The 11,638-nt window shown below is 45.7% G+C and overlaps 1 protein-coding gene across 1 annotated transcript in view; it reads right to left on the bottom strand.

The window, feature by feature from the left end:
* Positions 1 to 227: 227 nt before the first annotated feature.
* The window catches only part of RAB3B (RAB3B, member RAS oncogene family), an 82,966-nt gene continuing 71,555 nt past the window's right edge, over positions 228 to 11,638 (bottom strand). The window contains exon 5 of the mRNA XM_004699429.3: positions 228 to 1,687. Within this exon, the coding sequence (XP_004699486.1) occupies positions 1,500 to 1,687 (188 nt within the window). The 3' untranslated portion in view covers positions 228 to 1,499. The remainder of the gene's footprint in view (positions 1,688 to 11,638) is intronic.

The following is an 11,638-nucleotide window of genomic DNA, read 5'->3' as shown; positions in this document are numbered from 1 at the left end:
CTGCGAACAGCAAGGTTCAAACCCACCAGCTGCTCTGCAGGAGAACAATGAGGTTGTCCGCTACTGTAAAGATGTACAGAGTAAAAAAAAAACGCTATACAGGTTCATTAGGAACCAGAATCAACTTGATGGCAGTGGGTTTGGTTTCAGATGTTTAATTAAAGGGCTTCAACCAGAAGTGGTTTCACACCTAGCTCTTTAGTAGAAACCAAGGTTTTACTCCCACAGCAAGGGAATTTGGATTAGGACCTCTAGTTCCATATTTGTTGAGAGCCATATCCCCTTAAATCATCCTACTTTGAGTCACATTTATCCCGTGGGACCACTAACGTGACCACAATACGTTGGCGGAAAGGGACAGGATGGAAAGAAAACTCCGTGGATAAATAGTAGCAGATGGAATTAGTGCTGTTTAATCGAGAGAAAGGCCAGGCATCTGTTCACAGAACCTTTAAGCATGTCACTGGGCAGAGGGGGTAGAGCCTGTGAGGTCTCAGAAGAACTGACACAAGCGGGGTGGGCAAAGGGAAAAGAGTTTCCAGGAGGCGGGTATCAGCTTAAAACAAGGAAAACACTTGGATTATGAGAGCTGCCCTCCAAGTGGTGCAGGCAATGAGCTCCCCTCGGGACCCGAAGATAGAGATTTCGTTCAGATGCCGGATGACAACTCATCAGACACAAAGGTTGGCATTGCTGGGTGCCTAAGAAACAATTTCAGTTTCCCGTAGTTATGGGCCAGCTGGAAAGGCGCAAAGTCAGAAATTCCTGACCGGTTTCTTTATCTTGCCTGTATGTCTCATTTTCTATCTTTTTTTTTTGTTGAGCTCACTGGCTTGCTCTTTCACATAGCAGGAACCTTTGACATTTGGCAGAGGATAATCTCTTTCTTTTAAGTGTGGATCTGACTAAGCCTTTGCTCCTTCAGCATCATTAGAGAGTCTGGGCTCTCTGGAGATAAGCACTGGCCTGTCACCACAGCAACCACCCAAGCCCGGTGGACATCCCTGGTAACAGGCATAAGGTGTGGAGAGCCAAAGCTTGAACTGTGGTGAGAGGAAGCTCCCCAGGGAGCCTGACATGAAACAAGCACTCTCGTTAATATGATTGGCTGTTGGAGATGGGCTTCACTTTACAATTGGCCAGTTTTGGAAAAGTGTGTGTGTGAAATTTTGGCAAATGAAGGAAATCTTAATTGATAGACAGAAAAGAGACTGGCTTGTGAACAATCTGCTGCGGTGATTCCCTTTGGTAAAACAGAGACATCTAATGGAAAGTGACTCTCCACCCTAGTCGTGGCCTGTGCTGTCCCCTTGGTGCTGAGTGTCTTTTAAGTGGACCCATCTGCAGAGCACTGCAGGGGCTGGCTTTTACCTCACTGCAGGCAGACAACAGTAGCAACAGCTCAGCTTGCTTGGGGCTGGGAGTGGACAGAGTATAACGGGGGAGAAGCAGAGAGGTTATGGGGCCACAACGAAGGGGGTCAGGAGGGTAGACCTCGCCTAGCATGAGCAGTTCTGCTGTAGCAGTGGTGGGGTGTCAGAAAGACGGGTGTTCTTGGAGGCGCCCAGCACCGAGGGGTCTGTATCCAGCGAATCAGACATCTTGTCGCAAATGGCACCCACCAGGCGCTCAAAGGCCTGCCTCACGCTGATGTTCTCCTTGGCGCTGGCTTCAAAGAAGTCAAACCCTGAAGAGAGAAGAGATACAGATGAAGACTTTTCCCTTCCCTTGAGCTGGAAGCTCTTCATGTCCTGGTCCCCAACACTCTGGATTAATACCACGTATGCTCTGGCCAGTTGTTTGAAACCACCAGCTGTTCTGTGGGAGAAAGACTAGGCTTTCTGTTCCCGTAAAGTGCTAATAGTCTTGGCAACCCACAGGGGCAGCTCTATCCTGTCCTATGGAGTCCTTAAGAGTCAGAATCGACTGGATGGAAGTGAGTTTTTGGTTTATGCTCTTACAGGAGTTCATAGTGGTTCGTACATGGTTAATCACTTGGCTGCTGACTAAAAGGTTGGAAGAAGTTCAAGTTCACCCAGAGGCACCTCAGAAGAAAGGCTTGGCAGTCCACTTCAGAACAGCTGTTGAAAACTCTCAGGAGCACAGTTCTATTCTGACACATGTTGGGCCGCCATGAGTTGAAATCGACTCCCCAGCAACTGGTTTGGTTTTGATTTTGAATGAAGCAAGGAGGCCTAATTCCCTGGACAGAGGATTGCACTTCCCGGGGATGGTACCAGGCAGGGCTCACTAGTACTAATTGTAGAATCAGACAGATCCTGGCTCTATAACTAACCTGCTGTGTAACCCTAGGCAAGTAAGGAAGATTAGAGGTAATTACTCTGAAAGTCAACTGTTTTGAGAATGATGAGGGAATGAATGTACAAATGTGCTTTACACAATTGATGTATGTATGGATTGTGATTCAGAGTTGTATGAGCCTCTAATAAAATCATTTTTTTTAAAGTCAACTGCATGGTTTACAAATATGGATAATCTTTCCCACCTCAAGAGAGTTACGTCAAGGATGAAACTAGATGGCATGGCATATATAAAATATGACATAGAGATACTTGCTGAAAGAGTGAATATGTAAGGAGTGGTACACATTCCTTCACAGTTTCCAAAGCCTTTATCACATTCAGTCCTGCCTGTCACTCCTGGGGAAAGCAATGTCCATTGGGACCCTCTCCACCAAGTATTGCAGCTTAGACAAGTAAGCTGGTAGCCCAAGACAAATAGAGGCACTGGTATGAGAAGCCACACGAGGGGCGTTTAGACAAGCAGGGATTCTCCTCTTCTCCCCTGCCACTCACCCAGCTCAGCCTGGCCAGATATAGTCTGTGGGGGGTGGGGGTGGGGCACAGGAAGGAGGTGAAATTTTATCTGCTCTTCCCAGCCCACTCAGAGGTATCTCAAAAGAAAGATAAGCCAGCCTTTGTGAGAGCACAGACACAGTGGCTTATCTCCTCTCAGTACATTTCTTCCTCCCTGAATTCTACTGAGATTATCCTCTATCCCATCCCCCTGCCAGGCCCCCACCTATTCCACAAACCAAACCAAATCCACTGCCATCAAGTCAATGCTAACTCATTAGGGCCGCTATCAGACAGGAGAGAGCTGTCCGAATGAGTTTCCAAGTTTGAAGGGCCTAAGGAAAATGGCTCCTTAGATGTAAGAGTCCCTTGTCTATATTGCACTTTGAGACTGAAAGACAATTTCCATCACAGAACACAACTCGATTGCTTCCCACCTGAGGATTCTTAGCCAGATGGTGGCAGCCCTTAGAAGTACTAGCTGCTCCCTCCACCACTCCCTCCTCAGCCTTTCTCTTTTCCCGAACTTCCAAACCGTTCCTTTATTTCTTCTCAAAAGTCTTATTTTGGGGGGTGGGAGGTGTCGGGGGTTCATTTAGCTCCCTCTTTTCCCTTTACGTTGCCCTCACGTGTTCTCCGTGGGATCCCTAATATGTATTAAGCCCTAGCAGCACTGTCGGGTAAGCGTTGAACTCCTAACCACAAGGCGGGTGGTTCATTCCCATTGGCTGCCTGAGAGAATGGGGGTGGGGTGCGCGGCTATCTGCCCCCGTGAAGATGTACAGCCTTGGAAACCACATGTAGGATCTCTATGAGTCGGAACCAACGCAATGGCAGTTGGTTTGATTTTTGGGGTCCATGCCAGACAGGAGGTGGACAGGTGACAAAGTGAGTTACATGTTGGAGAGCTAACTGCAAAGTCAGTAGTTTGAACCCACCTGCCTCCTCTCAGGAGAAAGATGTGGCTGTCTGCTCCCACAAAGATTCACAATAAAAACCCAGAGTGGCAGTTCTACTCTGCCCTGCAGGGTCATGACGAGTTGGAATCACCCCACTGGCGGTGGTGGATTTATATGCCAGACACTGTGCTAGAAACTTCAGGAACTTCTCCACAAATGTCATCTTACTCACAATCAACTGTCTGGTAAATAGTATTTGCTCCAATTTATAAATGAGGAAATGAAGACTCCAAGTGATTAAGTGCCTGACATAAAGTCGCATGGCCAATTAGTGGGAGTTGGGTGTCGGCTCAGGTCTGGCTGCGTCCCCTTTCTTCCTCTTTCTCCCTTGCCCTTCACATTGTTTTATGGCCAGACCTTTCTTCCTCCTCCTCCTTTTTTCTTTGATAATGAAATTTATTTATTTATTTTATTTACTTTTTAAAATAGTTTTATTAGGGGCTCATACAACTCTTATCACCATCCATACATACATCAATTGTGTAAAGCATATTTGTACATTCATTGCCCTCATCATTCTCAAAACATTTGCTCTCCACTAAGCCCCTGGCATCAGGTCCTCTTTTTTTCCCCTCCCTCCCTCATGAGCCCTTGATAATTTATAAATTATTATTTTGTCATATTTTGCCCTGTCCGACATCTCCCTTCTCCCACTTTTCTGTTGTCCATCCCCCAGGGAAGAGGTCACATGTAGATCCTTGTAATCAGTTCCCTCTTTCCAACCCACCCTCCCTCTACTCTCCCAGTATCACCACTCACACCACTGGTCCTAAAGGGCTCATCTGCCCGGATTTCCTGTGTTTCCAGTTCCTATCTGTACCAGTGTACATCCTCTGGTCTAGCTAGACTTGCAAGGTAGAATTGGGATCATGATAGCGGGGGGCGGAGGCACTAGAGGAAAGTTGTATTTTTCATCATTGCTACATCGCACCCTGTCTGGCTCGTCTCCTCCCCGAGACCTCTCTGCAAGGGGATCTCCAGTGGCCTACAAATGGGCTTTGGGTCTCCACTCCGCACTCCCCCCCTCATTTGCTATGGTAAGATTTTTTGTTCTGGTGATGCCTGATACCTGATCCCTTCGACACCTCGTGATTGCACAGGCCGGTGTGCTTCTTCCATGTGGGCTTTGCCTCCTCCTCCTCTTTTATAAGTCTCTTCGGCCTCCTTGGCTTTGTATCTAACTACCACAGTGTCTGGGCAAGTCATTTTGCCTTTCTGAATCACTTAGCCTCTCTGAGTCTCAAATTTTCGTTTGCCAAATAGGAGTAAAAACAGTGTCTTCCTGCTGAGAGCCATGGGCAGACTGAGTGAGATGACGGATAACTTGCTGTACAATAGTTGCCTTTTATACTGACAGTTTCTTCCACTCCTCTTTCATCTTGCTTCACCCGTCTGCTCTTCAGCCCTTAGCCCCTTCTCCCGCAAAGGACTTCCTGTGCTCCTCCCCGCTGCCTTCCCTATTATCCCATTGTCCACAGGGAGGGCTAAGTTCTCAAGGGAAAAACCTGAGGTTTCTCATCCCTCAGCCCTCTGAGCTTGAAGGAGCTCCCAGCTCCTGCCAGCCCACCTCCGGCTGCCAGCCCCTCCCGGGGCCCATTTCTGGCCTGAGAACGGCAAGCTGCAGAAGTATCTGCTAATTGCAGACTTGAGATGAAGCAGGAGGCGGCTGCTGCCTCATTATCCTCAGGTCAGAGATGCCCAGTCGGCTTCAGAGACCCCGGCACCTCAGCAGGTAGCTTTCCCTTAACGAATCTCATAGAGATGGACTGTCCCGACTGCAGCTGACTTCTTTCCAGTGTGGAGTTGGGGGAATGGCTATTGCTTGGCTAGGAAAAAAGTAAACAGGGAAAAAACGTGAAGTAGCCTAAACCATGTGTTTGGCTTAAGATGAAGACATGGGTCAAAGGCAGGGGCACAAGTTCCTTCTGAGTAATTCACAGTGAAGGACATGTTGCTCTGTACAGGTGAGCGGTGGGACAAGGCCTGGAAATCAGGCAGTCTGGATTTGAACATAGACTGTCCACCACAGCTGTGTGGCCTTGGGCAAGTTGTCTAATCTCTTTCTTCATCTGCTGAAAGGAGTGACCACAATGGACTTTATAGTGTGGCAATGAGAATCAAAGATGCCAAAGTGTGGGAGGTGATAGTCCCAGCGCCCTTGCCCCTCCACCGCCCCGGACAGCTTTTGTTGCAGAGGTTTTCCTTGTCTTCATCATTCAGGGTCAATCAATAAAGCAGGTCTTTATTAAGCATTGACACCGTGCCAGGTCTTGTGTTAGGTCTTAGGGACCTGGGAGCCTAAAACAAGTTGTGGAGAATAGAGTAGCAATCTCTCACCTCTGCATAGCCTTTAGCAGTCTACAAATACAATTTTAAAACAACCCGTGAGAGGAGTTGAGCAAGACAGCATTCCTCACTTGGATTTTACAAATGAGGAAACTGAGGCTCAGTGGTGGGGCATAAGTCAGGCTCTATCCCTTATGCCTATAAGTCTCATTCTCAGCCGGAACAGTGACATAACAAACTACACTTTAATCCAGGTAGAGCAAACCAGAGGAAGCATGTGGGCCTTTAAGGCCAAGACTAAGAAAAATTCCTCTTCACCCAACTAACTTCTTATCTTTCAGGACTCATTTTAGACAAGGCTCTTGATTCGTCTCTGGGTTTCCCTCTGCCATTGCACAGACTACCAGGTGTGGAAGAAGTCCACATTCATCTGAGCCTTAGCACCAGTCAAAAGTGTATGTGCATGATTGAACTCTGGAATGATGTGATATATGTATTAACTCCCAATAAAAAAGATAGAGAGAGAAAGTGTATATGCTTGGTGAGCCCCGACTGAATGCATAGAAGAATTAGGGTGGAAGTGAGAGTAAGTACGCAGAGTGAGGTTGGGGGAATTTGGATAGTGGAATGGTGAAAACTCAGCTCAACGAGCATGGTGGTCCTTGTACTGGGCATTGAAGTGAATTCTACCCTTCAAGTCTGACCCTTGAGGAGCCCTTAGTTGCGTGTAGGTGGAGACAGAAACACATGGTACTGTCACAATGTATTTTAATGATAAGTTCTGGGAAAGTGGGAAGCCGGAGAATTGCTACAGCACAGAAGAGGCACCATCCCAGCCCGGAGGCCAGGGGAGACTTGAAGAATGGATACCTGAGCAGGGGTCAGCTAGACAAAGAAAAAGTGCGTGCGTGAGTGAGTATGTGTGTGTGAGTGAGCGTGTGTGTGCAAGCATGTACAGCATACCAGTCAGGGGGAATAGCATGAACAAAGATTAGTGGGGGAAACATCATTGCCTTGGTAGGTGCCAGAAGGACCATAGTAGAGTAAAAAGCTCAAAATGGTGAGAAATGATCCAGTACATGATCCGACCTTGAAAATGTGTACATTGTGCCAGGGGTATAGCTTCACAGTGATGTCATACATCTAGACAATATGAGTGCTCTGATTCAGATAACCAGCACGGAGGTCCAACTAGTTCATGGATCTCTTTTGCTAGCAGAACAAGCCCAAATACACTGCCACTCAATAACTGTCAGACTTCTCCAATGGTCTGCATTAGTAGGCCCAGAGAATAACCTTTTCCTGGGGTTCACTAATAAGAAATTTCAGGAGCTGAGAATCTAGTGAGGTCAGGATAATGACAACCAATTAAGCAGATTAACCCCCCAGTCATCCTTGCCTCACAACAATGGTATTCCAGGTGACTTCAGTTGGGCCTGATTCCTAACTGAATCTTAGATCTCACCCACTCAACGTGACTTTATTTACCCATCTAGTCCAAGGGCAGCTGTCACCAACTCTCAGTCTCCATCCACAGCGACTGCTTCTGAATTTGACCTCAGAATTCTATTAAGAAAACTGTAGCTAGCTAACCTCACCTCTCTTTATCATGGCTGCTCCAAAACTTTTCTCGTCCACCCTAGTGTTCAAACTCCTTTTCTATGCAGCTCTGACACTTCCTTGTCTTGATTCTTTATTGACCTTCAACTCACGCCTTTCTGCTCACTGATGATTCTGGCAGAGGGACTTGCTCTTTCCTCCCCTCTCTGGGCTTGCTTTCATTCTCAAGAACTCGGGGTCGCATGGAAAATTCATCTGATGCTCTCACCTCTTGATTTCTTGACCATCTCAGCTCCAGTGACGTTCTCTTCCCCTTTACCTCAGTTAAGCCCCTGTTTTCATAACTTGCACTATTTTTCTTAAGAGATCATTTTATTGGGGGCTCTTACAGCTCTTAAAACAATGCATACAAAAAAATTGAAAAAAATTAAAAAATTAAAAAAAACCCAAAAACAATGCATACATCGATTGTATCTGGCATATTTGTACATATATTGCCATCATTATTTTCTAAACATTTTCTTTCTACTTGAACCCTTGGTATCAGCTCTTCTTTCTTCCCTCCCTCCTCTCCTGCCACCCTCGTGACCCCTTGATAAATTATAAATTATTATTTTCATATCTTACACAAATCGCTGTCTCATCTTCCTCCACAGTTTCTGTTGTTTGTTCCCCTGGGAGTGGTGGTGGGGGTTATGTGTTGATCGTTATGATCAGTTCCCCCTTCCTCCCCTCCTTCTCCCACTCTCCTGGTATCCCTACACCCATTTCTGTTCCTGAGGAGTATATCTGACCTGGATTCCGTGTGTCGTGAGCTCTTATCTGTACCTGTGTACTTGCTCCAGTCTAGCCTGCAGTGAAAGGCAGAACCCGTGATAGTGGGGGGTAAGGAAGCCTCAAGGAACCAGAGGAATATTGTGTGTTTCATCGGTGCTATACTGTGCCCTGATTGACTCATTCCTTCCTTGTGACCCTTCTGCGAGGGGATGTCCCATTGTCTGCAGTTGGGTTTTAGGTCTCTGCTCCAATCCCCCTCATTCTCAACCATATGTTTTTGTTTGTTTGTGGTTTTCTGATCCCTGTTACCTGATCCCATCGACACTTCATGATCACACAGGCTGGTGTGCTTCTTTCATGTAGGCTTGTTGCTTCTCTGCTAGTTGGCCACTTGTTTAACTTCAAGCCTTTACGACCCCAGATGCTATATCTTTTGATAGTTGGGCACCATCATCTTTCTTCACATTTGCTTGTGTGCCCATTTTGTCTCCAGCAATTGTGTCAAGAGGGTGAGCATCCCAGAATGCCAGGCTGTTAGAACATAGTGTTCTTGCGTTGAGGCAGAGCTTAAGCAGAGGGCCAAAGTCCATTCACTACCTCAATATATTGCCATATAAACACACACACACACACACACACACGCCAATACCTCTCTTTTTATGAATTAATGTATTTACATGAGTGCATACTTATGTTTATACCTCTATTCATAGCTTTGCTTCCTAGATCTTTTCTCTGTTTCCTTGTACCTTTCGCCTGCCCCACCATCATGCTTGCCCTTCTTCTGCCTCTTAGTAATTCCTCTCACCTAGATGGCTGTTGCTCCAACACCCCCAGGATCTCTACATCCTCTCCTCCTTGTTGATTTTAATTCCCTAGTTGTTCCCCTGTCTATGGTGTTGTTTGCTCACCACTCACTTCCCCTGTCTCCTCCTTCTGCCAATTCCCTGCAGAATCATCGATCCTGTTGCTTGCTTATCTTGCATAGGTAGGCAAACCGACAATAACGGAGACAAAACAAAAAGAAAACAAAATATTGAATAAAAAGTGGGGAAAAGTAGTAATAACTAGCCGAAAAAAACCAAAAAAAGCATACATGATTTCAGATCTGTCCGCTGACCTTTATGACTATCTCCCCATTGGTCTTGGAGAATTACAGACACTTCCCCTCCTTGCCCGAAGTTTACTTTGGGGGCTCCTCAGGGGCTTTGTGACTTTGCTTTGCTCCCATTGCTGATCTGTTATGTTCCCTTCTTGTTTCGCCCCACTATGGAAGGTTCAGACCAGATTAACTCCCCTCTATGTGTCCCCAGTATTGTCCCTGTCACATTATGCTTCAGCAAGGGGACATCGTGTCTCAAGCTGTTGTTGGCCCTGCAGTCCTCTCTGTGCCTTAGCAACTCCAAACTTGCACTATTTTGATTTGGATCTGTGTGGCTTGGAACTGAAAGAGGTCTGAATAACACAGCCTGGCCTTTGCCCACTTCTTATGCCTCATCTTCCTGGCTCATACTATGCTTCAGAAGCAGCGATGCTATCTCATTTTTTGCCTTTGTTCATGTTATTAGTTTCTAACTCCTACTCCCAATCGTCTACAATACTTGCCTCTGGAATAATTGATTACAGAAAACCTTCCCTGACCTTTCTCTTCCTCACGTCATCTCTTCAGAGCATACAATATCCCCTCTCCTCTGTACTCCCATGATACCTTGCACCATTGTTTCCAATTATAACCAGAAAAGTGGGACTTATTCTTGGTATTTGAATCAGAGATCTGGTTGCACAGAATAATGGAGAAGTCTAACAGAATAGTGAGGAAATCCAGAGATTAGCAACAGCAGAAAATGTATTTATTGGAGACAAAGGAAGTTGCGATCACAGAAGCAGGAGTCGTGGAGAAGCAGTCAAGTCAGGGTATGATTTCTCCCTTTTGTCCACTTCTAATTACTTGCCAGGACCTCCTCTTGCTGAATTCAGTCAGAAGTGAGTGTCACAAGGAAACAGTGTCTGCAAAGGTCATTCTGCCAGATGAGTTTGTAGAAGAGAAAGCACGAGCTTCAGTCAATTAATGTGGCCCTTCTAGCCATAATTCTTTATGTGATGTATAATAATTCTGGACTCCATGCCCGTGGCTACAATTCCATTTTGGAGTGCTTTCTCTACTGTACTAATGGACAAGATTAGAGTAGAATTAAAACCTGACTTTCGTAGAACATGTGAACCAAGTCACAGCTTTGTTTCCTTGTGGGAGTCTTTAGACGATAGTAGAGAGTGTGATTTAAGACACCATCCTTTGTTTCCTTGTGGGCATGGCCTTCTGAAAGACGAAATCCTGCCTCCATCAGTGTAGTTCCTGATGCTGACTGAGCTTTAGTAGAAGCAAGAAGACCTGCTTTGACTTTTGGATAATTTTGACTTCAGGTCTTTGACCTTGCATTTGACTTGCCTCTACCTGATCCTCAGATTTGGGACTTAACATCACCCACAACCATATGTGACATTTTATTACAGTTCTATGAGTTTCTGTGGGACACTACAGTGAATTGCAGAACCTAGGTCTATGAGGGAATATACTCAAGGGGGGCGTGGGGGAATAATGGAGCAGAACAATGTCTTGGAACATTTGGGACATCTTTAATCTCCAACTCCTTAGGATTAGTCTGGTATTGATTCTTCTTAAAAAAATACTACCACAGAGTAGAAAGGGTGAAGAATAACAAGTAGGGTAAGGACTGACACAGTCAGCTCTCCAAAGATTATTAGAATTAGCTCTTTACTATCTTGTTTCCCTAGTCAATGAGCATTTTAGGGGTAGATTATCCATTCACCTTTATGCCCCAGTGTCTATCATGTATTCAGTATGTGGTACATTATTGACTACACTCTTTGAAAGAGGATTTTACATTTCTACTCATTGCCAAGTGACCTGCATGGCTCTCTGTGGGAGGAGATATCTTCCCATTCCATCAATGTCAGGTTTGATCATGTGACTCACTTTGGCCAACACATGTGGGCAGAAATTATGCATGCTGAGTCTACAGAAGCCTGAAGGATTTTCACGTGGTTTAGCTATCACAGATTTGATCTCAGAGTAGTAAATGACATACAATGTGAACGAGAAATAAACACTTATACCTAAGACCCTGACAGCTTGTGTGTTTACACGACACAATCTAATTAAATGTGACTAGTATTATGGCTGGGTTGAAAGTCCTACAGAAAATCTGGCAGAATTTGGGG

The sequence above is a fragment of the Echinops telfairi genome, unplaced genomic scaffold, assembly GCF_000313985.2.
Source record: "Echinops telfairi isolate 266 unplaced genomic scaffold, ASM31398v2 ScPeMD7_443;HRSCAF=831, whole genome shotgun sequence".
NCBI lineage: Eukaryota > Metazoa > Chordata > Mammalia > Afrosoricida > Tenrecidae > Echinops > Echinops telfairi.
Note: the sequence above shows the minus strand (reverse complement) of the source record. Positions and strands in the feature narration are given on the sequence as shown.